We start from the raw sequence: 19,718 nt of genomic DNA on the forward strand, positions 1-19,718 counted from the left end.
GTTACAGATTAAATTCACTCCTTGTACCCCGTAGTTATACTACACTCCTTGTACTAGTTATAGGTCTACTATAACTACATGCTTATTTGCGGGCTGTATTGAATAGAATGAGGGGAAATGTTTTATAGCCTAATTGATATTTTGTTTTTACTTGCTACCACATCCACAAGTGTAAATTCAATGGTTCTAAACCATTATTTCCCATGTTTAAAAATGCTCTCAGTGAATATGACTCCATTAAATACTCAAAGAACACCAAAGCAATTCGGACTGTGCTGCTCTGCTATAGCCTACTACAACGTATGTGACCTCATGAAGGGCCGTGTGCGTGTGCGTGTGCGTGTGCGTGTGCGTGTGCGTGTGCGTGTGCGTGTGTGTGTGTGTGCGTGCGTGCGTGCGCGCGCGATTGTCCATTCCACACTCCGGAGCAGAAGGAATGTGGCGTACCAATGGATGACAACCGCCGTAAAACAAAAAGAAGGAGAAGGAGAAGAAACGTATCTGAGAAAGAAACAGCCAGACAGGTATTCTCGCGAGATCTGACAACAGAGTGGAAACGACGGCGACTACCAGCAGCAAAAAAGACTTCAGACAGACAGCGGTGTGTGTTGTTTTGGTCTGGCTAGTGGCTTGTTTTGGTCTAAAACGCCAGAGCAATCAGCTAACGGTGCACGCTACCAAACATTAGCTCGCAGTGTCCTGTCATACAAAATATAACTTTAGCAAGCTTACATCTGCAGCCAAGTGTCACTGGCGGTAGCGTTTTCGAGCTATTTTAGCAACTAGTAAAAAAGGCTTAAACATGTCGGAGGACCTCGAACTCAGCGAAGACCCGAGCCTGATGAAGATGGAGGAGGACGGGGAGGCGAGCAACGACGAGCCGATGCTGCAGGCTGCAGACGGAGGCCTCGCAGGAGCAGAGACCGAGGGGTCCAAGATTGATGCCAGCAAAAACGAGGAGGATGAGGGGTACGGTAACCTCGCGTCACCAGGCTCTTCTCGGCGAGAAAGAGCCTGGCTCCCGCCCACAATTGATTTTGTCACCCTACTGGCTCCGGCCTAGAGCCCGCCCTAGACCGGATGGCAGCGTTTCTAGCTCGTCAACTTTCACGTTAACTTGACAATTTGACCCAAGTATCAGAATCCTCTTTCACCGTTTTGACCGGTGTGTCAGGCGGTGGTGGCGGAGATGCCATATTGCATGAACGTTTTGTTTTATGTAACGCTAGCTTTGTTTTGATCAGACTCTAGTTTAGGTAACATCACCGCGTCGAGCTAACGGCAACAAAGACGTTGTTAAGCGCATTGCCATCCGGTGTTAATTCTGGGTCCGGGGTTTACGCCCCCATGACAAAAAGCGGGGTGGAAGGTGCCCAGACTAGGGGTACGGTAGCGACACTTTTCTGCCATTTTAACGCGAAATGTAACGTTAGGCCTAAACTGTGTTATTAGCTAATTATGTCTATGTAACTACATGTAGTGTGACCGTGTTGTTGTCTTATAAGCGCAATTAACTCCTGCTAGAACGTTATATCAATTAAGGCTACTATAGCCTGCTATTATATCAAATAAACAGATTTATTTTTTAATGTTTGGAATCAAAATGACCACCACAATTTAAACAAGAACATATTTGTAATGTAGTTGAAAATGTTTAGTTTACACTTCAGTTCAGAACATCAGCAAGTAACAGTGGCAGTTAGTCAATAATGGGAACACCAATAAAAAAGTACATTTGTCACCAAAATAGTCTTTCAAAGAGCTGTGACAGGAAAGTTACAAAAATGTCATGGCAAAGTTCCCTCAGTTATCAGTCAAAACAAGGAGGGAAAATGCGTTTTATCGGCTTATTTTATAGAAGTCTTTTGTTTTTGGGCTCAAAATTCCCCCAAACAACACTGTCATGAAATTATAGGAAATGCTGAATGGGTTCAAATTGACCCCAAACATAATACAAGGGTTAAGGGAAACACAAGGTGGATGCTAATTAATGACATCCACATACTAGCCAATATCACACACACACACACACACACACACACACACACACACACACACACACACACACACACACACACACACACACACACACACACACACACACACACACACACTCACACACACACACCTCTTACATGCTGATATAATGTATAGATATAAACACTCTTCACTCTCTTTCTTCCTGCTTCATCCAGGGGTGTGTATTATATTTTCTCCACATCTTTGTTTTGTCCACAGGAAGGTGTTTGTTGGAGGGCTGAGCTGGGACACGACTAAGAAAGACTTGAAAGATTACTTTTCCAAGTTTGGGGAGGTTGTAGACTGCACATTAAAGCTGGACCCAATGACTGGCCGCTCCAGGGGCTTTGGCTTCATACTGTTCAAAGAAACGGAGAGTGTCGATAAGGTACAGTGAGTATTGTTGTGTATGTTGTCATTTTGATTAACACTTGCTGTCATTGGAGAAGTGTCAGGGAATTAATTCAGTTATTTGGGAGTTAGAGTCACAACAATCTTACATCCGTCACATTTGGGCTCGAGTGCCTTCAAACAAGCCGCCACCCACGAGAAGAAGCACTTGGAAATGATTTATAGTGTGACCTGTTCTCAATGGCTTCTCTCCTTATGAAGGTTACCACACAGAAGGAACATAAACTTAATGGGAAAGTCATTGACCCCAAAAAAGCCAAGGCAATGAAGAGCAAGGAACCGGTGAAGAAGATCTTTGTTGGAGGTCTCTCTCCAGACACTGCTGAGGAGAAAATCAGAGAGTACTTTACTGCCTTCGGAGAGGTAAATATGTCCTCACACTCCCAGGTGGAGCTACTAGTTGTGTTAGAGCACGTTAGGCTCATTTATTGTGCATATTTCTGGTGCAGAATGCTTTATTGAACATAATAGCCTTTTGCAGATTCTCACTGGTTTCTAGGCTGTTTGTGTAGTGGGTGAGCTGATTTCCCACTAATCATGGAAACTGCCTGATTTAATTAATGTGTCAATTTATGTTGTGAACAGTTGGAGTCTATTGAACTTCCCATGGAGAACAAAACGAACAAAAGGAGAGGGTTCTGCTTCATAACCTACAAAGAGGAGGAACCAGTCAAGATGATCATGGAGAAGAAGTACCACAACATAGGGCTGAGCAAGGTACACCCTAAAATATGTTCTTTTGAAATAACATGGGTGTTGCCGCATAATGACTTTGAAATAACAGACTGTGGTACCATTAAGGGTGAAGGGAGATGGTACCATCAAGGGTGAAGAGATGAACCATGCTAATAATTTGTTTCCCACTATAGTGTGAAATAAAGGTGGCAATGTCCAAGGACCAGTACCAGCAGCAGCAGCACTGGGGAGGCCAAGGTGGATACTCGTCCAGGTCTCGAGGAAGAGGCGGTGAGTACTGACTTCTTCTCTGGTGGCACACAGTACATGTAAAGCACGGGTGGCCAAACCTTTCTTGGTTGTGGGCCGCATACAGAAAAATATAAGGAGTCGCAGGCCAAACAATATTAAGTGCGGCAGTTTTCGCGGCAAAACATTTTGACCAGAAAACCCTTGTGCCATCAAAAATTTACTTTCTACCTAAATAAATATATGACACATAGTTTATTGATGCGCTCACCTATTACAATGGGTATTTCTGTATGTTTTAAAATTTTCTTTTCCTGTGCCAACAGGTTAAGACAGAGATAATTGAACATAACATTAGTATTAAACATTCATTCAGTATTAAAAATGTTTAAAAATAAATAGACCAGGTCAGGGTACTCAAGTATAACCCATTTTCAATAGTTTTAAATTGAATCGTTTTCATTTTTCGTTTTAAACTTTAAAACAGAAAAACGTTTTTAGCTTTTTAGCTTTTTTTTTTTTTTTTTTGCTAAATTCATGGCAGGCCACTTAAAAACGGGTAGCGGGCCGCAATTGACCCGCGGGCCGTAGTTTGGCCACCCCTGATGTAAAGTGTCACATATTTTGAATCCCCATTGAACTGTAGATTTTGGAAAGACAAAACTTTGGGGCGGGAGGATCTAGTGTACTGCTGGGACTCTGTATCTCTGCTAGACTAGTGGCTTTGACTGCATAGTGATTTGTTCAATTGAAGACATTTCTTCTTCTATAGAATTTGAGCTTTTGATATAAGGACTAATGCTATAACTATGGACACATTTTTACATGTATTTTGAGGCTGGAAAATGTTTGTTTACATTTGTAAAGTTGGTAAACAATGGAGTTTATCTTGAGTTATGATTGAAAGTTATGAAACGCTTAGATTGCATTTAAAAGTCAAACTCTATCAAATGTATTTTGAACTTACCCCAAATTTAGACGGTTGAAGATTTTTTTTTTTTTTTTCTTCTTTTTTTTTTAACCCTTTTCAATTGCAGGTCCCAATCAAAACTGGAACCAGGGTTATGGCAACTACTGGAACCAAGGATATGGAAACTATGGAAATTATGGATACAACAATCCAGGTTATGGAGGATATGGGGGCTATGATTACTCTGGTTACAACAACTACTATGGATATGGTGACTACGGTGAGTAATCCCTTGAGTGAAGCACCTCCACAACCCATAATGTGATCGAGCTACTAGCCTTCACGCGAGGATTCGGTTTCTTGTTTAGTATGCCATTTATTACCTGATACTATTTAAATTTCTTTTGAGACTACCGGTAGTTGTGTTGTAATTGGTGTCCATCAAATCTGGTGTGGATCTCCTAGAATCTAATGTTGTGCCAAACTTGTAGATCAACAGGGTGGATATGGCAAGTCACCGAGGCGCGGTGGTCACCAAAACAGTTACAAGCCGTATTGACGGGCGAAGCCTACTGTACATGTTCAAGTAGGTATGTAAAAAGACCATCTCTTACTCTAAATTAAAAAATAAGTAGCTATATTTACTTTGCTGTATGGTAACATTATGTATAATTGTCCTCTTGTAAATTGTGCTTTACAGTAGTGGTAACATAGAGGCCACAGTGTTGTGGCGATTATTGTAACAACTGGCCTTCTGCTGCCTCTTTTTGCACCTTTTCTTTAACTGTAAAGTTAACAGGTAAAGTACTGCTACTACAGTAAATGGATGCCAAAGTTAAGGATGTGCAAGGAAAAAGAAAAGGAAGTATGTTGTCTCCTAACTCTGACATACCTTGTTTGTACCTGCCAGCGGAGCTTCCTTGCAGGCCATGAGCTGACTCCCAGATACTCTCAGGGCCCGCTCAATGCGGACCGGGTACGAGAAGCATACGCTCTCGAATGCTGCCATTTGGTATGGTCTTACAACATCCTGTATCAGCATTTCTAAACTAAACAATATGGGACACGTCCAGCTTTGTCATCTTTCTTTTCATTTCAATTTGTTTTGCAACTGTATGTAATGTAAACCATTTTAAATACACACATTTAATTGTCATTTTTTACAGGCCCTTACTCCCCACAAGTAATGAGTAAAAATGAAAAAATAACTGATTTGTTTTTCAAAGGATACGTACAGCATTCTCTGGACTTGCCAGTTCCTTTTAATATATGTATTCCTATTCTTATCTGAAATGCTTGTTTCTTTATTTAGCCCTTGGTAGCAGTAATAGCCAGTAGTCCATGAGCTAAAACCTGGTTTGTACTTGGACCCTACTGTGTTGAAAAAGTGCATTCTTATTTGTACATGTATTGTTCTGTTTTCTGTTACTGACAGCGATGGGAAAAGACTCCACTTTTTAAACCTTGTTAATTTTCCTCTAACAAATTTTCTTCTTAACCTTTGTAAAACATGAAGAATCAAAGTATCACTGCATCTCCTGAAATTTGCATGTGATGCTTTCTTTAATGTGTCTTTTTGACAGTTAGTATTTTGGCTTTGACTTCAATTTATTGCACTTCAGGATTTCTAGCTTATGGACTAACTTATGTTTTTTATTCTAAAAATAATTGTTCTCAGTTTTTGTTGTTTTTACATTGGACATAAAACACACAGGGGATTCCTATGGTTTATTTGTGGATTAGGCCTAGCAGGTCATTGTTCACCAATGGCTGATTTTCCTTTCTTTTTTCTTGTTTTTTTTCTAGGCTTCAGAGCGATGGAAGACTGCTGCCCCCTGCAGGAGCTTTGGCCGGAGAGACGACGGTATCCAGGCAAAGATCGCAAGCTGATTGTAAGATGATAATGAAGAGTACTCTGATCTACATTTCCTCTCTATTTAACATTGTATTTGTTGTATCTGTCAAAGCTTTTGGATTTTGATGTTTTATGCGTTTACCTAGAATACTGCAAAGTTTCAGCAGTTTGAGCTTATAAGTTACTTGTTTCTTTTTTTTACTTTGTCTCAAATGTGATTCGAACACTATTTGTGAATTGCCTCATCTAATACTTAAGTCAAAGTTGTGTTGGATTAGCTGAACAGATCACAACATATACAATACTGTGGTAGTAAAGATACAAGATGGGTTACATTATCATTCATCCTTTATCACTCAAATAATACATTATGTTGTTACAGAGTTTGACAGTCATTATAAACATACAGTATATATATACAATGGAATGGCTAACAGAAACTTGACAAAATAAAAATGACAAAAACACTTGTGCGGATTTGTGATCCTTTTTGAAATATGAGTGGTAATTGTGTCATGCGTTCCATGACTTTGGTTGGAGTGTATTTAGGCTTCTGAAGTTATGTCAACTCAACTTTTTAACCATTTAAGTTCTGCAGCATTGGATTTTATCTTTACAGCATTAGATGTCATTGTGGAGTCCGCTACCTGAGATAATAACATTAAGTTGCCTTTTGAATTTTACACAAATATTTTGATCTTGAAATGGTGTAAGACGTCTTATTGTACAAGCTGAAATGATTAGAAATTCACTTATGACTGATTAAATCACAAATGCTTAACGGAAATGGCTTTCTGAGCTCCCCCCCATCTTTATAGCCTTCAATCCTGAAGCAGTTCACCTTTAGTTTGATTTATATAACCTTAGTAGCAAAGAGGATAATGAGGATAACGATGATCAGCACAATCACACCAATTATGATCATCATTTTTATGTTTTTCCACCAGTATTTCCTGGCGACCCGTGTGGAAGTTCTTTGGAAGGAGTCGGCCTGAAAAGAAACCAAAGCATAATAGTCAGTTGGAGCCTGGTAACTCCCAATCATTGTTCTAAATTGTAGCTTCCAGGGAGCCAGATGAGAAGTTTTCAGGTGACGAGCTGATTCTCTAAAACAGGGGTTTTCAAAGTCTGAGACTGTGGGCCTCCCCCAAAACAAAGCTTGGAAAAAGGAGCCCCCCTCGCTCAGTTCCTGGATGCCTATGGGATCATGATTATGTTGTTTGACCCAAATAGACACTCAACAATTGAGCCAAGATAGCCTGATACTGTATTGCTGTTTGACATTCTTAAAGGTCTGTCTGAAGGCATTTATTTGTTTGACTCTGAGAAAGTGGGAAAACTCCAATTCCCCAAAACTACTGAATAGCCTAAATGTGTGTGATTTGAGATCTCATCTTAATAATATTTAACGTCATATTTTTTCACTTCCATTCGCTGAGCCTCCCCTGAAACTGCTTGGACCCCCTTCCCCGGAGAGGTCCACCTCCCACTTTGAAAACCTGTCCTCTAAACAACACGGTGACCGGTAGGGAACGCCACGCATTCACGCTGAATAATAAATACTTACAGTTGCTTGCAGGTCGTCGGTCTTGCCAATCAAATCATCTAATCTGTCTCCCCTCTCCAGCACTTTGTTGATGTTGTCTTTCAGAATCACTTTCACCTCGTTGACCTGGCCCTGCACCGTGTCAAGCTTGGAGGAGTCAGCCACAGGTGGCTGAGAGGTTGAGTCCGCCTGTGGGGGGACAGCGACTCAGTTTTAGGGAAGTAAAAACAAGCAATCGGTCCCAATAAATATCACTAAATCCACACCAGGCGGGTGGGGGTGGGAGGTGGAGGGTAACGTCCTCTAATGCTGGCAGTTTCTCCATTAGGGCTACAGTCCAACTGTCACTTCCTGCAATTGTGCGAGAGGGAAACCGTGCTCTCAGATGTGACTGTGAGTGAATTGACCGAGGCCTGTGTGATAGTCACATGAACACCACAAGCGCTGTGGTTACCCGTTTGCCTTTTGGTTAACCAATAATGTCACAATCCTCATTTTCTGCCACAATATAGAGGTTATTCTTAGATCATACGATGATGGAAAAAGAGACGTGACTTGTCAGAAAAGACAACCATTTAAATGTTAACTCCCCCCATCATAAGAAAAGTACATCACTCACCATGGTAGTTTATCACAACCAACGGCACACAAAAAACCCAAAGTCTTTACAGAGTGGTGTTATCCAGTCCTGCCAGCATAGTAAACAAATGCAGAAAAGTGCTTCTGGTGACTGCATGAGTCACTCAGTAAGCAGACCTTAATGTCTACTTAAGGTTGCACCTCTCCTGGGTTACATATTAACTACCTGCTGTTGCAAGGGAAGTCTGTCATTGGCTTCACATGAGCCAGACCTCATCACTACAAAGATCTAGAATTAGTAGGAAGGACATGCAGCGCAGCGGCTCCATTTCCTGCTTCTTGGCGAGCTTTCATACCCACACATGTCAGACGAGTGATTTCTATACAAAAAAAATCACCAGAGTGGACTGTCTCTTACTGACAATATCTGCTCTATTAGCCCTAGTTCTATGAATTGTACAGTACATACCATCAGCCCTCCTAGCAGCAGATGCAGGTCACCACTGAACTGATGTGTGTCCGGGCAAAGGCCACTGCTGCAATAACGGCAATAAAAAAGCTGAAGTCAGTTGTTCCCCTCTAGTTCCATGTCCTGGTTGTGCAGTCTGTGTGTTCAGTCAGCATTGTGACAACCAGGAAGGGAGGTGGTTCCTGTATGCAAATAACACTTCATCCATGTTGTTTTTAATCCAGAGTACAGCTTATGCCCCGTGTGGAAGCGTTGTCGTTAGGTTCTTACTGACAAAAAAATGGAGTGATATACATGAACCATAGCTCCCAAGAAGAACCCTGAAAAAGAGGATGACACACTAGGTGTTTCTCCTATTAGCAGGTTTGAATCTAGCCTATCCCTGTGGACAAACCCTAGTATTAATTGATCATCTGTTTTAATAACTGGACTCAGAAACAAGCTCTGTGATGCTGACATGCAGTTCCATCTTCTCCCAGGGTGTCTGAAACTGATGGTTGAAACATTTTCCCACCTGTAACCTGGAGGCTTATGCAATGGAAGGGCAATGCAGTACAGCAATCCAGCTGGAAAAGTTCTAAGCAAACACATGACGTCTTCTGAAATTATAGGCTGGAGTCAGGCTGACATTAGAGATGAAAAGGTACACCTACTACACACGCGCGCACGCACACACACACACACACACACACACACACACACACACACACAGTACAGTAGGCTACCAGACCCCCCCCCCCCCCCACACACAGTACAGTCAGCTACCAGACCCCCCACACACAGTACAGTCAGCTACCAGACCCCCCACACACAGTACAGTAGGCTACCAGACCACCCCCACACACAATACAGTAGGCTAACAGACCCCCCCCACACACACAGTACCATAGGCTAGCAGACCCCCCCACACACACACAGTAGGCTACCAGCCCCACACACACACACACACACACACAGTACACTAGGCTACCAGACCCCCCCACACACAGTACAGTCAGCTACCAGACCCCCCCACACACAGTACAGTCGGCTACCAGACCCCCCCCCCCACACAGTACAGTAGGCTACCAGACCCCCCAGCCCCACACACAGTACAGTAGGCTACCAGACCACCCCCACACACAATACAGTAGGCTAACAGACCCCCCCCCCACACACACAGTACCATAGGCTACCAGACCCCCCCCCCCCACACACACACACAGTACAGTAGGCTACCACCCCCCCCCACACACACACACACACACACACACACACACACACACACACAAACACAGTACAGTAGGCTACCAGACCCGGCTACCAGACCCCCCACACACAGTACAGTAGGGTACCAGACCACCCCCACACACAGTACAGTAGGCTAACAGACCCCCCCACACACAGTACCATAGGCTACCAGACCCTCCCACACAATACAGTAAGCTACCAGACCCCCACACACAGTACAGTAGGATACCAGCCCTAGTACACACACAATAGAGTAGGCTACCAGACCCCCCCCCCCCCCACACACACACACACAGTACGGTAGGCTACCAGACCCCCCCCCCCCCCCACACACACACACAGTACAGTAGGCTACCGCGTGCATGTGTGCGTATGCAGGGTGAATGCACTTTTCTGATGTCTGCTGTTGGTTATATTGTGAGAAAAGTGTATTTCTTCTGTTGACAGGTTTACACTCTGCCTGCAGTTCAGATCATCTGGAATCCTGAACAACCTGAACAACAGACAAAAGATTCGAAATAGAATTTACTGCCGTGTCATAAAGTCGTTTAATAAGGTTCAACGATCAGGGTTCAGGGTTATTGTTTGACGATCAATGCATTTACTGGTAGTGTGCTGGGTGAAAAACAGTGTGCTCTGAGTCGGACTCCACACATTTTTTTTTTTTTTTTTTTTTTATTTTATTTATTTCGGTCATGGGAAATTAAAACATTTCATAAAATAAAACGAAAAAGTACAAACAAGCAGCACAAGGCTGATAGACCGAAAAGGTGTAGGCTGAAGCTATAGCTTATAGCGCCTACCCTTCTTACTTAAACAAGCTATACAACAGAAAAATGATTAACGAATAATCAATTATAAACAAAAACAGAGACAATAATTCTCAAATTCAAATAATTACACAATTGACAATTACACTGCATATACATTGCATTACCCGAATATGCACATATACCGGTACACATATATATATATACATATATATACATAGGATATCTTAATAATTATTATCATTATAATCATTATTATAACCACAATAATCACTTTCATAATTATATTTCATTACAATATACAATACAATACAATATATACAATATACAACCGTCCAGAAATTAATATACACCATACACAGATTATATATAACTCAATATTGTTACTATAACTCTTCCTCCCTATACCTCATAATAATGCATTTTTTATATTTCTTTTTGAACTGGATCACACTTGAACATTGCTGTAGCTCCACATCCATACCGTTCCATAGCTTTACTCCACATACTGAGATACAGTATGATTTTAATGTCGTCCGAGCTCTTTGGGTTTTTAAATTTAACTCCCTCCTGAGGCAATAACCCCCCTCTCTATCAGAGAACATCGCCTGGATATTTCCAGGAAGTTGATTATTCCTGGCTTTATACATTATAATCGCAGTTTTATATTCTATAATTTCCATTAATTTTAAAAGATTTGAATCTAGAAAAAGTATGTTAGTATGATCACGATATCCAGCATAGTTTATTATCCTTATAGCTCTTTTTTGAAGGATGGTTATTGCATGAAGTGAAGTTTTATAGGTATTTCCCCAAATCTCTGAGCAATAATTTAAGTATGGTAAGACCAGGGAACAGTAGAGCATGCGGAGTGATTTCATGTCTAAAACCTGCTTTGCTTTGCTCAAAACTGAAATACTTCTAGATAGTTTACTATGTATATATTTAATATGTGATTTCCAGTTAATTTTATCATCTATTATCACCCCAAGAAATTTGTTTTCAAACACTCTTTCAATATCAACACCATCTATCTGTATATTTACTTGATTATCTATTTTATAATTACTAAATATCATAAATTTGGTCTTAGCTAAATTTAATGACAATTTATTTATATCAAACCACCTTTTTAATTTATACAATTCACAAGTGACCTGGTCCAATAGCTCCTGTAAATTTGCTCCAGAACAAAAAATATTTGTATCATCTGCAAATACCACCATTTTCAATATTTTAGATACCTCACACATATCATTTATATACAAAATGAACAGTTTAGGACCCAATACTGACCCCTGGGGGACTCCACAAGCAATGTTCAAGCATGATGATACAGACTCCCCCAACTTCACAAATTGTTTCCTGCTACTCAAATAACTTCTCACCCATTGTAATACTATTCCCCTAATCCCATATCTCTCCATTTTATTAATTAATATGTCATGATTAATAGTATCAAACGCTTTCCTAAGATCTATAAATATTCCAGCTACATACTTGTGTTCATCTATAGAATTTGTGATTCCCTCAACTGATTCCATTAATGCCATCACTGTTGATCTATTTGCTCTAAATCCATATTGGCTATCATTGAGTAGACTGTGCTTTTCAATAAATTTGTCTAATCTACTATTGAATAGTTTTTCTAAAATTTTGGAGAATTGTGGAAGTAAAGAAACAGGTCTATAATTTGTGAAGTTGTGTTTGTCCCCAGATTTAAACAATGGTATGACTTTGGCTATTTTCATATTGCTCGGAAATTTACCAGTTTGGAATGATAAGTTACAGATGTATGTAAGTGGTTTAGAAATCCCTCCAATTACCCTTTTGACTAATTTCATGTCAATATCATTACAGTCAGTGGACGTTTTATTATTACATTTATCAACAATTTCTATAATTTCCCTCTCCTCCACTGCTGTAAGAAACATTGAACATGAATTCATTCCAATGATGTTCTGGTTGCATTCCTTAGATGTCACAGGATCGGAAATATTTTTAGCCAAGTTTGGCCCCACATTTACAAAGAAATCATTAAAACTATTAACAACATCCTCCATATTATAATTATTAATATCCTTATCAATAAAATATTGAGGATAATTTGTATTTCCTGAATCATTTCTAATAATACCATTTAATATATTCCATATTCCTTTAATATTATTTTTACTGTTATCTAATAATTTACTATAATAATCCTTCCTACATCTCCTCATTATATTTGTTAGTTTATTTTTATATTTTTTATATTTATTTTCTGCTTCATTCGTTCTTTGTTTAATAAATTCTCTGTACAAGGTATTTTTCTTTTTACATGCATTTTGCAGTCCCTTAGTGATCCATGGTTGGTCCGTATCTTTATGTTTTCTATTATATTGTTTTAGTGGACAATTCTTATCATATAAAAATTTGAATATCCCCAAGAATTTATCATATGCACCATCAATATCATTTTCTATATATAAAGACTCCCAGTCTTGGGTTAATAAATCATAATTTAGTGCATTTATGGCTTCCTCTGTCCTTACTCTTCTGTATTGGAATTTGGAGTCTGTCCGATTTCTCTTGCAATTACAGTCATAAACAGTAAAAACAGGTAGATGATCACTGATTTCCTTAATCAATAATCCGCTCATTGTTTTATTATCTACATCATTAGTAAATATATTGTCAATTAATGTAGCACTATGGGTTGTAATTCTGCTGGGTCTGGTGATGTTTGGATGTAGACTCATGCTATACATGGTGTTAATAAATTCCTCAGTCATTCTGTGATTGTTAAATTTCAGAAGATCAATATTAGTATCGCCACAAATAAAAAGTACTTTTTGATTATTTAATGTAAACATTTCTTGTATCCAGTCATTAAAAACCTCTATACTAGTATCTGGTGCTCTATATATACAACTAATTAACACATTTTTACTATTTTCCATACAGATTTCAATTGTTAAGCATTCATTCCACATCCACTTCAGCTTTCTTCAACAGGGCTAGCATGGACCCAGGCGGGAGGTGCTTTAGCGGGAAGACGTTCCTCTTCACGTCTGAGTCAGTGGGACAAGGACACTCTGGTATCGTATTCACATGGTCGACTGTCACTGTATGTTTGTCCCGTTTACCGAGTGTGCTGCCCCGGCATGTCAGTGTACACAGTGCTCGCTAAATCCTAGATAGATATACAGTAGGCCTAAAGCACATCCCTCCCTCTGTATACTCTCTTCGGGCCATATCTTACACCACGTGCAAGGGCCAGTGCAACATCTCTGCTAGTTTCTAGGACTCAAAATCTCCCTTTTTTCTTTTAATTACCACTGGGTCACTGAAATACATCCTTTGATGTACTGAGTGACACAGTGTTTTTTGTTTGTTTGTTGTTGTTGTTGTTGTTGGTGTGCTAGAAACTAGCAAAGATTTAGCACTTGCCCTTGACTCTTATGGTTAAAGTTAGATTCAGTCAGTGGTGGAAAGTAAGTACATTTACTCAAATACTGTACTGAAGTACACATTTGAGGTACTTGACTATTTCGATTTTCTGTAGGCCTATTGCACTTTTTACTCTACTCCATTTATCTGACAGTTTTTAGTTAGTAGTTACTTTGCAGATTCAGATTAACAATACAAAATACAATCAAAAATACAGTATATTGTTATATCAATAAGGCTTTATTGCAGCAGCATGTAAAATAATGTATAAAATATATATAAATACATTAGAATTAGTTCCGTATTTACCAGCTGCAACATTAAAGTGATGACATGCATAAATATTATAATCCAATAATATAATATATTATTCTGAAATGGACCATTCTGCATAGTAAGTATTTTTTTTTTACTTTTGGTACTTTAAGTATATTTTGATGCAAATACTTTTGTAGTTTTACCTAAGATTTTGATTTTGACTGTAAAGCAGCCTATATGTCCATGTCCCCACGCTTATTATGTTGTGCATGAGTTTTCATCGTGTGTGTTCACAGATAAGATGTGTGATCAAATCAGTGATGCTGTTCTCGATGCATACCTGACTCATGACCCTGACTCGAAAGTGGCCTGTGGTAAGTAATGCATTTTTATGACATGGTCATGTCATTTTATAATGTTAAGTAGGAACATCAATTCAATTCCATGTGCTTTATTGGCATGGCAGTTTACAAACAATATTGACAAAGCATGTCACCAGAAGTTGCATCCAAAAACGTCTGGGTTCTAACCTGGTATTGTCACATCGATTCATATTCATCAGAGGTGATGTTTTGCAACAGAATGCGTGGCGAAGACGGGCATGATCCTGCTGTGTGGAGAAGTGACATCTAAGGCCAAAGTGGATCTTCAGTCAGTCGTGCGGGACACCGTCAAGAACATCGGGTATGACTCCTCCTCCAAAGGTAGAGTGCCATTTCATATTTCATTTGACACACGCAGTGATTCTTGTTAATAATAGCACATAATAGACACTGACAGAGGCTGATGTTTGTGATCTGCAGGTTTTGACTATAAGACCTGCAATGTCCTGCTGGCGCTGGAGGAACAGTGTGAAGAGATAACGGAGTGTGTGTTTGAAGGCCGGGATCCGGAGGACATCGGTGCCGGGGACCAGGTTCAGTTGACCATGCTTAACTCTTATTCATTCTACCTTTATTTTTTACCTCTATTGTTTTGTTTTATGGACCGACAATGGTTGCAGAAAGTCCCTTTGGGGAAACAAGCCTGCCTATGTCAAAGGGACAGTTCCCCCCAAATCAAAAACACATGTTTTTCCTCTTACCTGTAGTGCTATTTATCCATCTAGAATATAGATGATCTATTCTAGATCGCTTTGGTGTGAGTTGCTGAGTTTTGGAGATATCAGCCGTAGAGATGTCTGCCTTCTCTCCAAATACAATGGAACTGGATGGCCCTCAGCTTGCGGTGCTCAAAGCGTCAAAAAATACATTTGAAAAAGCAATGTCTCCAGAAATCATGACCTGCATGGTTACTCAAGATAATCCACAGACCTTGTTGTGAGCAGTGTCATGTAGGAACTATTTTATTTCGACCGAACCCTACACCCTCACTACAAGTAAGAGGGAAAAGATGTAATTTTGATTTGGGGGTGAACTGTCCCTTAAGGGAAGCTTTCAATCGCAATGCCAAAGACTGCTGCACTAATGGACGCATTGCACATGCACTGTTGCCTCACAGTAAGAAGGTCCTGGGTTCGAACCCGTCCCACGTCCTTTCTGTGTGGAGTTTGCCTGTTCTCCCCGTGTTTGTGTGGGTTTCCTCCAGGTGCTCCGGTTTCCTCCCACCATCAGGGCTAAAGACCTGAAAGACCTGAAAAGGGGCTAAAGACATGTTAGGGGTATGTTAGGGTTAATACTTCTCTCAGTGGCCCTGACCAAGGCACTGGCTAAAGAACTTGGGTTGGTTGGTCCCGGTGTGCTGCATTGACTGCCACTGCTCCGTTCTAGGAAGGTTCCTAGTAGAGGAGGATGGGTCAAATGCAGAGGATGAATTTCCCCACTGGGACAATAAATGATAACTTAACTTAACAAACTTAATGGTGGGAATCCCCAAAAAGCTCCTAAAAGGATACCATCATTGCAGCCATTTTACAATAATATTGTGATTCATTGCAATGAGTTGTGATTTATCTTTCCATTGTATTGTATTTGATATAAAAAGCTGCACTAATACATCATTTAGAAATAAAATGTCAAATGTGGAAAACAACAACAACAAAACTTTTAGTTATTAGATAATATTCAAAGTTTTTCAGATTCTCAGGCTCTCTCTAAATGGTCATTTGTACAATTTTCTAACATCTCTTTTAAATACAGTACGCCTTCCACTTAAGCATGGAATTTAAATGTACTACTACTACTACTACTACTACTATTACTTCTTTGCGCATCAATGTATCTCCAGTACCTTTTCCATGGCTTCGTTTGATCAGAGGACCTCACTTCCATCTTTAACATCCATTCTTGCCTCTTCAGGGTTTGATGTTTGGCTATGCCACAGATGAGACTGAGGAGCTTATGCCCTTAACCATCCTTTTGGCTCATAAACTCAACTACAGGATGAGGGAGCTGTCACGCAACGGAGAGTGTCCGTGGATACGACCAGACTCCAAAACACAGGTGAGCCACCGACTTGACAATATGAGGTGGGAGGGTTCAAAGCCTAACTTTGACACAGTGTTAGCTTTATACAGAGGCTTTAGTTCGAGTTGACTGTCTCCTTTCCTGCAGGTCACAGTGGAGTATAGAGACAACATGGGCGCCATGGAGCCAGTGCGCGTTCACACCGTAGTCATCTCGGTGCAGCACAGCTCCGACATCACCCTGCAGGAGATACGAGGCAACCTGATGGAGAAAGTGGTCAAGGTTATCATTCCTGCCAAGTACCTGGACGACAAGACCATCTACCATCTGCTGCCCAGTGGGAAATTCCTTCTGGGAGGCCCACAGGTCAGTGAGGGTCGGGGTGAAGAACAACATTTTTGTGACAGCAGCGTTCGTACATAAGTCGGGAAAACTATTAAAAATTAATTTGATCATTTCCAGGTCTTGAATACTTTGGGAATTTAAAAAAAGTGGAATTTGAAAAAAATAAGTATGGAAAAGTTAGGAAAATGTTGTGGTTCAGGTTTGATATACCGGTACATAATTATAGCTCTTATGTTGTTGTAGACCCACTTTTGAGTCCACAGTTTTTGTTGATGTGAAGAATAATTCAGTCAAGAACATAGGAGCTGGGAAAATTATGGAATTTTAAAGTGGAAGCCATGTAGGAATCCTGCCAGTCACCTCACGTATTCTGATATTTGTCGCTGTGAAGAACAATCATCATCGATACATTGATATGACCTAGTTAGCAGGGGCAAGATGTCTATCTGTGTAATTTATATTGAATACCAGACAAAATAAAAAAATAAATAAAAGTAAAAATAAAAATAAAGGTCTGGAAAAAGTATGGAATGTTTATTTGAAAATGACATGTCTTTCTCTCACTAGGGAGATGCGGGACTTACAGGACGCAAAATCATAGTGGACACTTACGGAGGATGGGGAGGCCATGGAGGAGGGGCGTTCTCCGGGAAAGACTCCTCCAAAGTAGATCGATCCGGGGGCTATGCAGCTCGCTGGGTGGCAAAGTCCTTGGTTAAAGCTAAACTATGCAGGAGAGCGTTGGTGCAGGTGAGGAGGTGCACAGCGCTGTATGTCAATGTTCAACTCTTAAATGGAAGAAAACACTAGAGTCAGCCTTAGTTTTGACACTAAAACTTTTCAAGGGAGTGACTTGTGGTGTTTAATCTGGGATACTTCCTAACAATCTGGAACCAAGTAAAGGACTAGATATGTGATCAGGTATTGATTAGTAATAGGGGTGTAAGAAAATATCGATACACAGTGTATCGATATTTATCATATATCAGAAAACATAATATTGCGATCTTCAAGTGTATCATACACTTGAGTATTGCAATATTATGTTTTGGGATACTGTATCGATTCTCAAAAACAAAACAATATTTTCTTAATAATAGTTTACACACAAAGATTCGTGGCAGTGGTTCATTTTGTGTTGTATTTAAACCCCTGACCGCTAGATAGCAGTGTTGTATCTTCAGCCCTTCCACTGCAACGTAACAACCTTTTTTTAACTCACATTTTATGCATTATGAGTGTTCTTTTTACTATGACGGTTTTCCTAAAATTCAGTATTCTTTTTAAATCGCAATATATTGTTTTATTTTTTAATTTTATTAAATTCTGTAACATATATAGGGGAGTCTCACTGAGAGCAATGCTCTATTTTTCAGGAGTGCCCTGTTCACATTCACACACATTGACAGCTCACACAGTGATCTGCTGGCCACTGATCAGCTCCACTGGAGAAGTTGGGTTCCCTGTATTGTGTTATGTATCATATCGCCAAATTCTTGCCAATACACAGCCCTAATTAGTAATGACTGCAGGGTTTGCCCAACAGATCTCCTATGCTATCGGCGTGAGTCACCCGCTCTCCATCTCAGTGTTTCACTACGGCACGTCGACCAGGGACCAAGATGACCTGCTGCAGATAGTGCAGAAAAACTTTGACTTGAGGCCGGGAGTCATCGTGAAGTACGTGCAGATGCTCATAGCATTTTAGCTGCAAAAGGGTTACATGAAAACCTTGGTTTTGTGAACAGTCTTTTGATGAAATGGCAAAGTATAACAGTGCAATCCTGAATGTGTTTATTTTACAGAGAACTGGGGTTGAAGAGGCCAATTTACCAGGCGGCCGCCTGCTACGGTCACTTTGGCAGGGAGGAGTTTCCCTGGGAAAAGCCAAAGACTCTGGTGTTTTGAGTTTGGGGTTAAACACATTCCAGTTATTTTCTCATTTCCATCTCTTAATCACAACCGCCAAATCAGGAGTCCTCTGTGCTGTGAGAAACACGTGTTTTCTTATCAGAATCAGAAACACTTTTTTCTGACCCGCCTTCCCATTTTAATACTGTGATTGGGCTGGTGCATCATATGGAATGTTAATTGCTAATTGCTAATAGTTTTGAGCCTGGATTGGAATAACAACACCTTCAGACTGTTCACTGTCAAAATACCCATAAACTCATGATGAAAATAATGTCTCTATGCAATCAACAATATTGTTGATTGCATAATAGACATCATTTTTGATATATCCTATTCTATTGTATTGTCTTTCCTCTTTTATTCGTGCCCGTAAAGACACTTGCAATAACAGTCACTGCCACTGGGTGGAGTTACAGGTTACACAACTTTTTTCTTCGGGAGGCGCGGGGGGTCGGGATGGCAGATAAAGAAAACGACGGCAACTACAGCTGAAAGTTGAGCCGATGCCACCCAAGGGTGCAACGCTATTATATCTGTGCATGTTGTAGAATGCAATAGTCCCTCTTGGAGGATAAAGCAGGGGAAGTCATACCAACATTTGTGGCTCAAAGACGAGCTGTAGGAAGATAAACAATGGCACGGGCACCAATC

The 19,718-nt window shown here is 40.3% G+C and overlaps 3 protein-coding genes across 5 annotated transcripts; 2 read left to right on the forward strand and 1 right to left on the reverse strand.

Moving 5' to 3' along the window:
- Window positions 1–539: 539 nt before the first annotated feature.
- hnrnpd (heterogeneous nuclear ribonucleoprotein D) lies at window positions 540–6,300 on the forward strand. 3 transcript variants are annotated; one of them, XR_014552804.1, is made up of 8 exons: window positions 540–969; window positions 2,239–2,407; window positions 2,632–2,793; window positions 3,016–3,147; window positions 3,300–3,396; window positions 4,392–4,544; window positions 4,756–5,276; window positions 6,071–6,300. XR_014552804.1 is itself a non-coding variant. In XM_083639539.1 (8 exons), exons 1-7 carry the CDS (start codon window positions 803–805, stop codon window positions 4,821–4,823), a joined length of 948 nt encoding a protein of 315 aa, XP_083495665.1. In that variant the 5' UTR covers window positions 540–802; the 3' UTR covers window positions 4,824–4,854; window positions 6,071–6,300. The 3 variants fall into 3 exon arrangements, 2 of the variants coding, with proteins under 2 accessions (XP_083495665.1, XP_083495666.1); XM_083639539.1 differs by having other exon boundaries at window positions 4,756–4,854; XM_083639540.1 differs by having other exon boundaries at window positions 4,756–4,850.
- A 164-nt stretch (window positions 6,301–6,464) lies between these two features.
- LOC310779047 (vesicle-associated membrane protein 8) lies at window positions 6,465–8,854 on the reverse strand. The gene is made up of 3 exons (XM_083639541.1): window positions 8,714–8,854; window positions 7,687–7,854; window positions 6,465–7,110 (listed from the first exon to the last, which is right to left on the reverse strand). Exons 1-3 carry the CDS (start codon window positions 8,714–8,716, stop codon window positions 6,973–6,975), a joined length of 309 nt encoding a protein of 102 aa, XP_083495667.1. The 5' UTR covers window positions 8,717–8,854; the 3' UTR covers window positions 6,465–6,972.
- A 4,863-nt stretch (window positions 8,855–13,717) lies between these two features.
- On the forward strand, window positions 13,718–19,061 carry mat2al (methionine adenosyltransferase II, alpha-like; the record flags this gene model as incomplete). The annotated part of the gene is made up of 9 exons (XM_083638112.1): window positions 13,718–13,793; window positions 14,700–14,777; window positions 14,985–15,107; window positions 15,207–15,319; window positions 16,701–16,844; window positions 16,956–17,174; window positions 17,721–17,903; window positions 18,700–18,833; window positions 18,959–19,061. The coding sequence occupies 9 exons, from the start codon at window positions 13,718–13,720 to the stop codon at window positions 19,059–19,061; spliced, it is 1,173 nt and encodes a 390-aa protein (XP_083494238.1).
- Between the last annotated feature and the right edge of the window lie 657 nt (window positions 19,062–19,718).

The sequence above is a fragment of the Poromitra crassiceps genome (genome assembly GCF_964638095.1).
Source record: "Poromitra crassiceps genome assembly, chromosome: 6".
Classification (NCBI taxonomy): Eukaryota; Metazoa; Chordata; class Actinopteri; order Beryciformes; family Melamphaidae; genus Poromitra; species Poromitra crassiceps.

Excerpts from the sequence above, each read along its gene's own strand:
- hnrnpd (XM_083639539.1), top strand. The coding sequence starts at position 803 with ATGTCGGAGGACCTCGAACTCAGCGAAGACCCGAGCCTGATGAAGATG. Across the intron at positions 970-2,238 it reads AAAAACGAGGAGGATGAGGG|GAAGGTGTTTGTTGGAGGGC; the intron begins GTACGGTAACCT and ends TTTTGTCCACAG. Across the intron at positions 2,408-2,631 it reads AAACGGAGAGTGTCGATAAG|GTTACCACACAGAAGGAACA; the intron begins GTACAGTGAGTA and ends CTCCTTATGAAG.
- LOC310779047 (XM_083639541.1), bottom strand. Across the intron at positions 7,111-7,686 it reads CCGACGACCTGCAAGCAACT|GCCGACTCCTTCCAAAGAAC; the intron begins GTAAGTATTTAT and ends GTTTCTTTTCAG.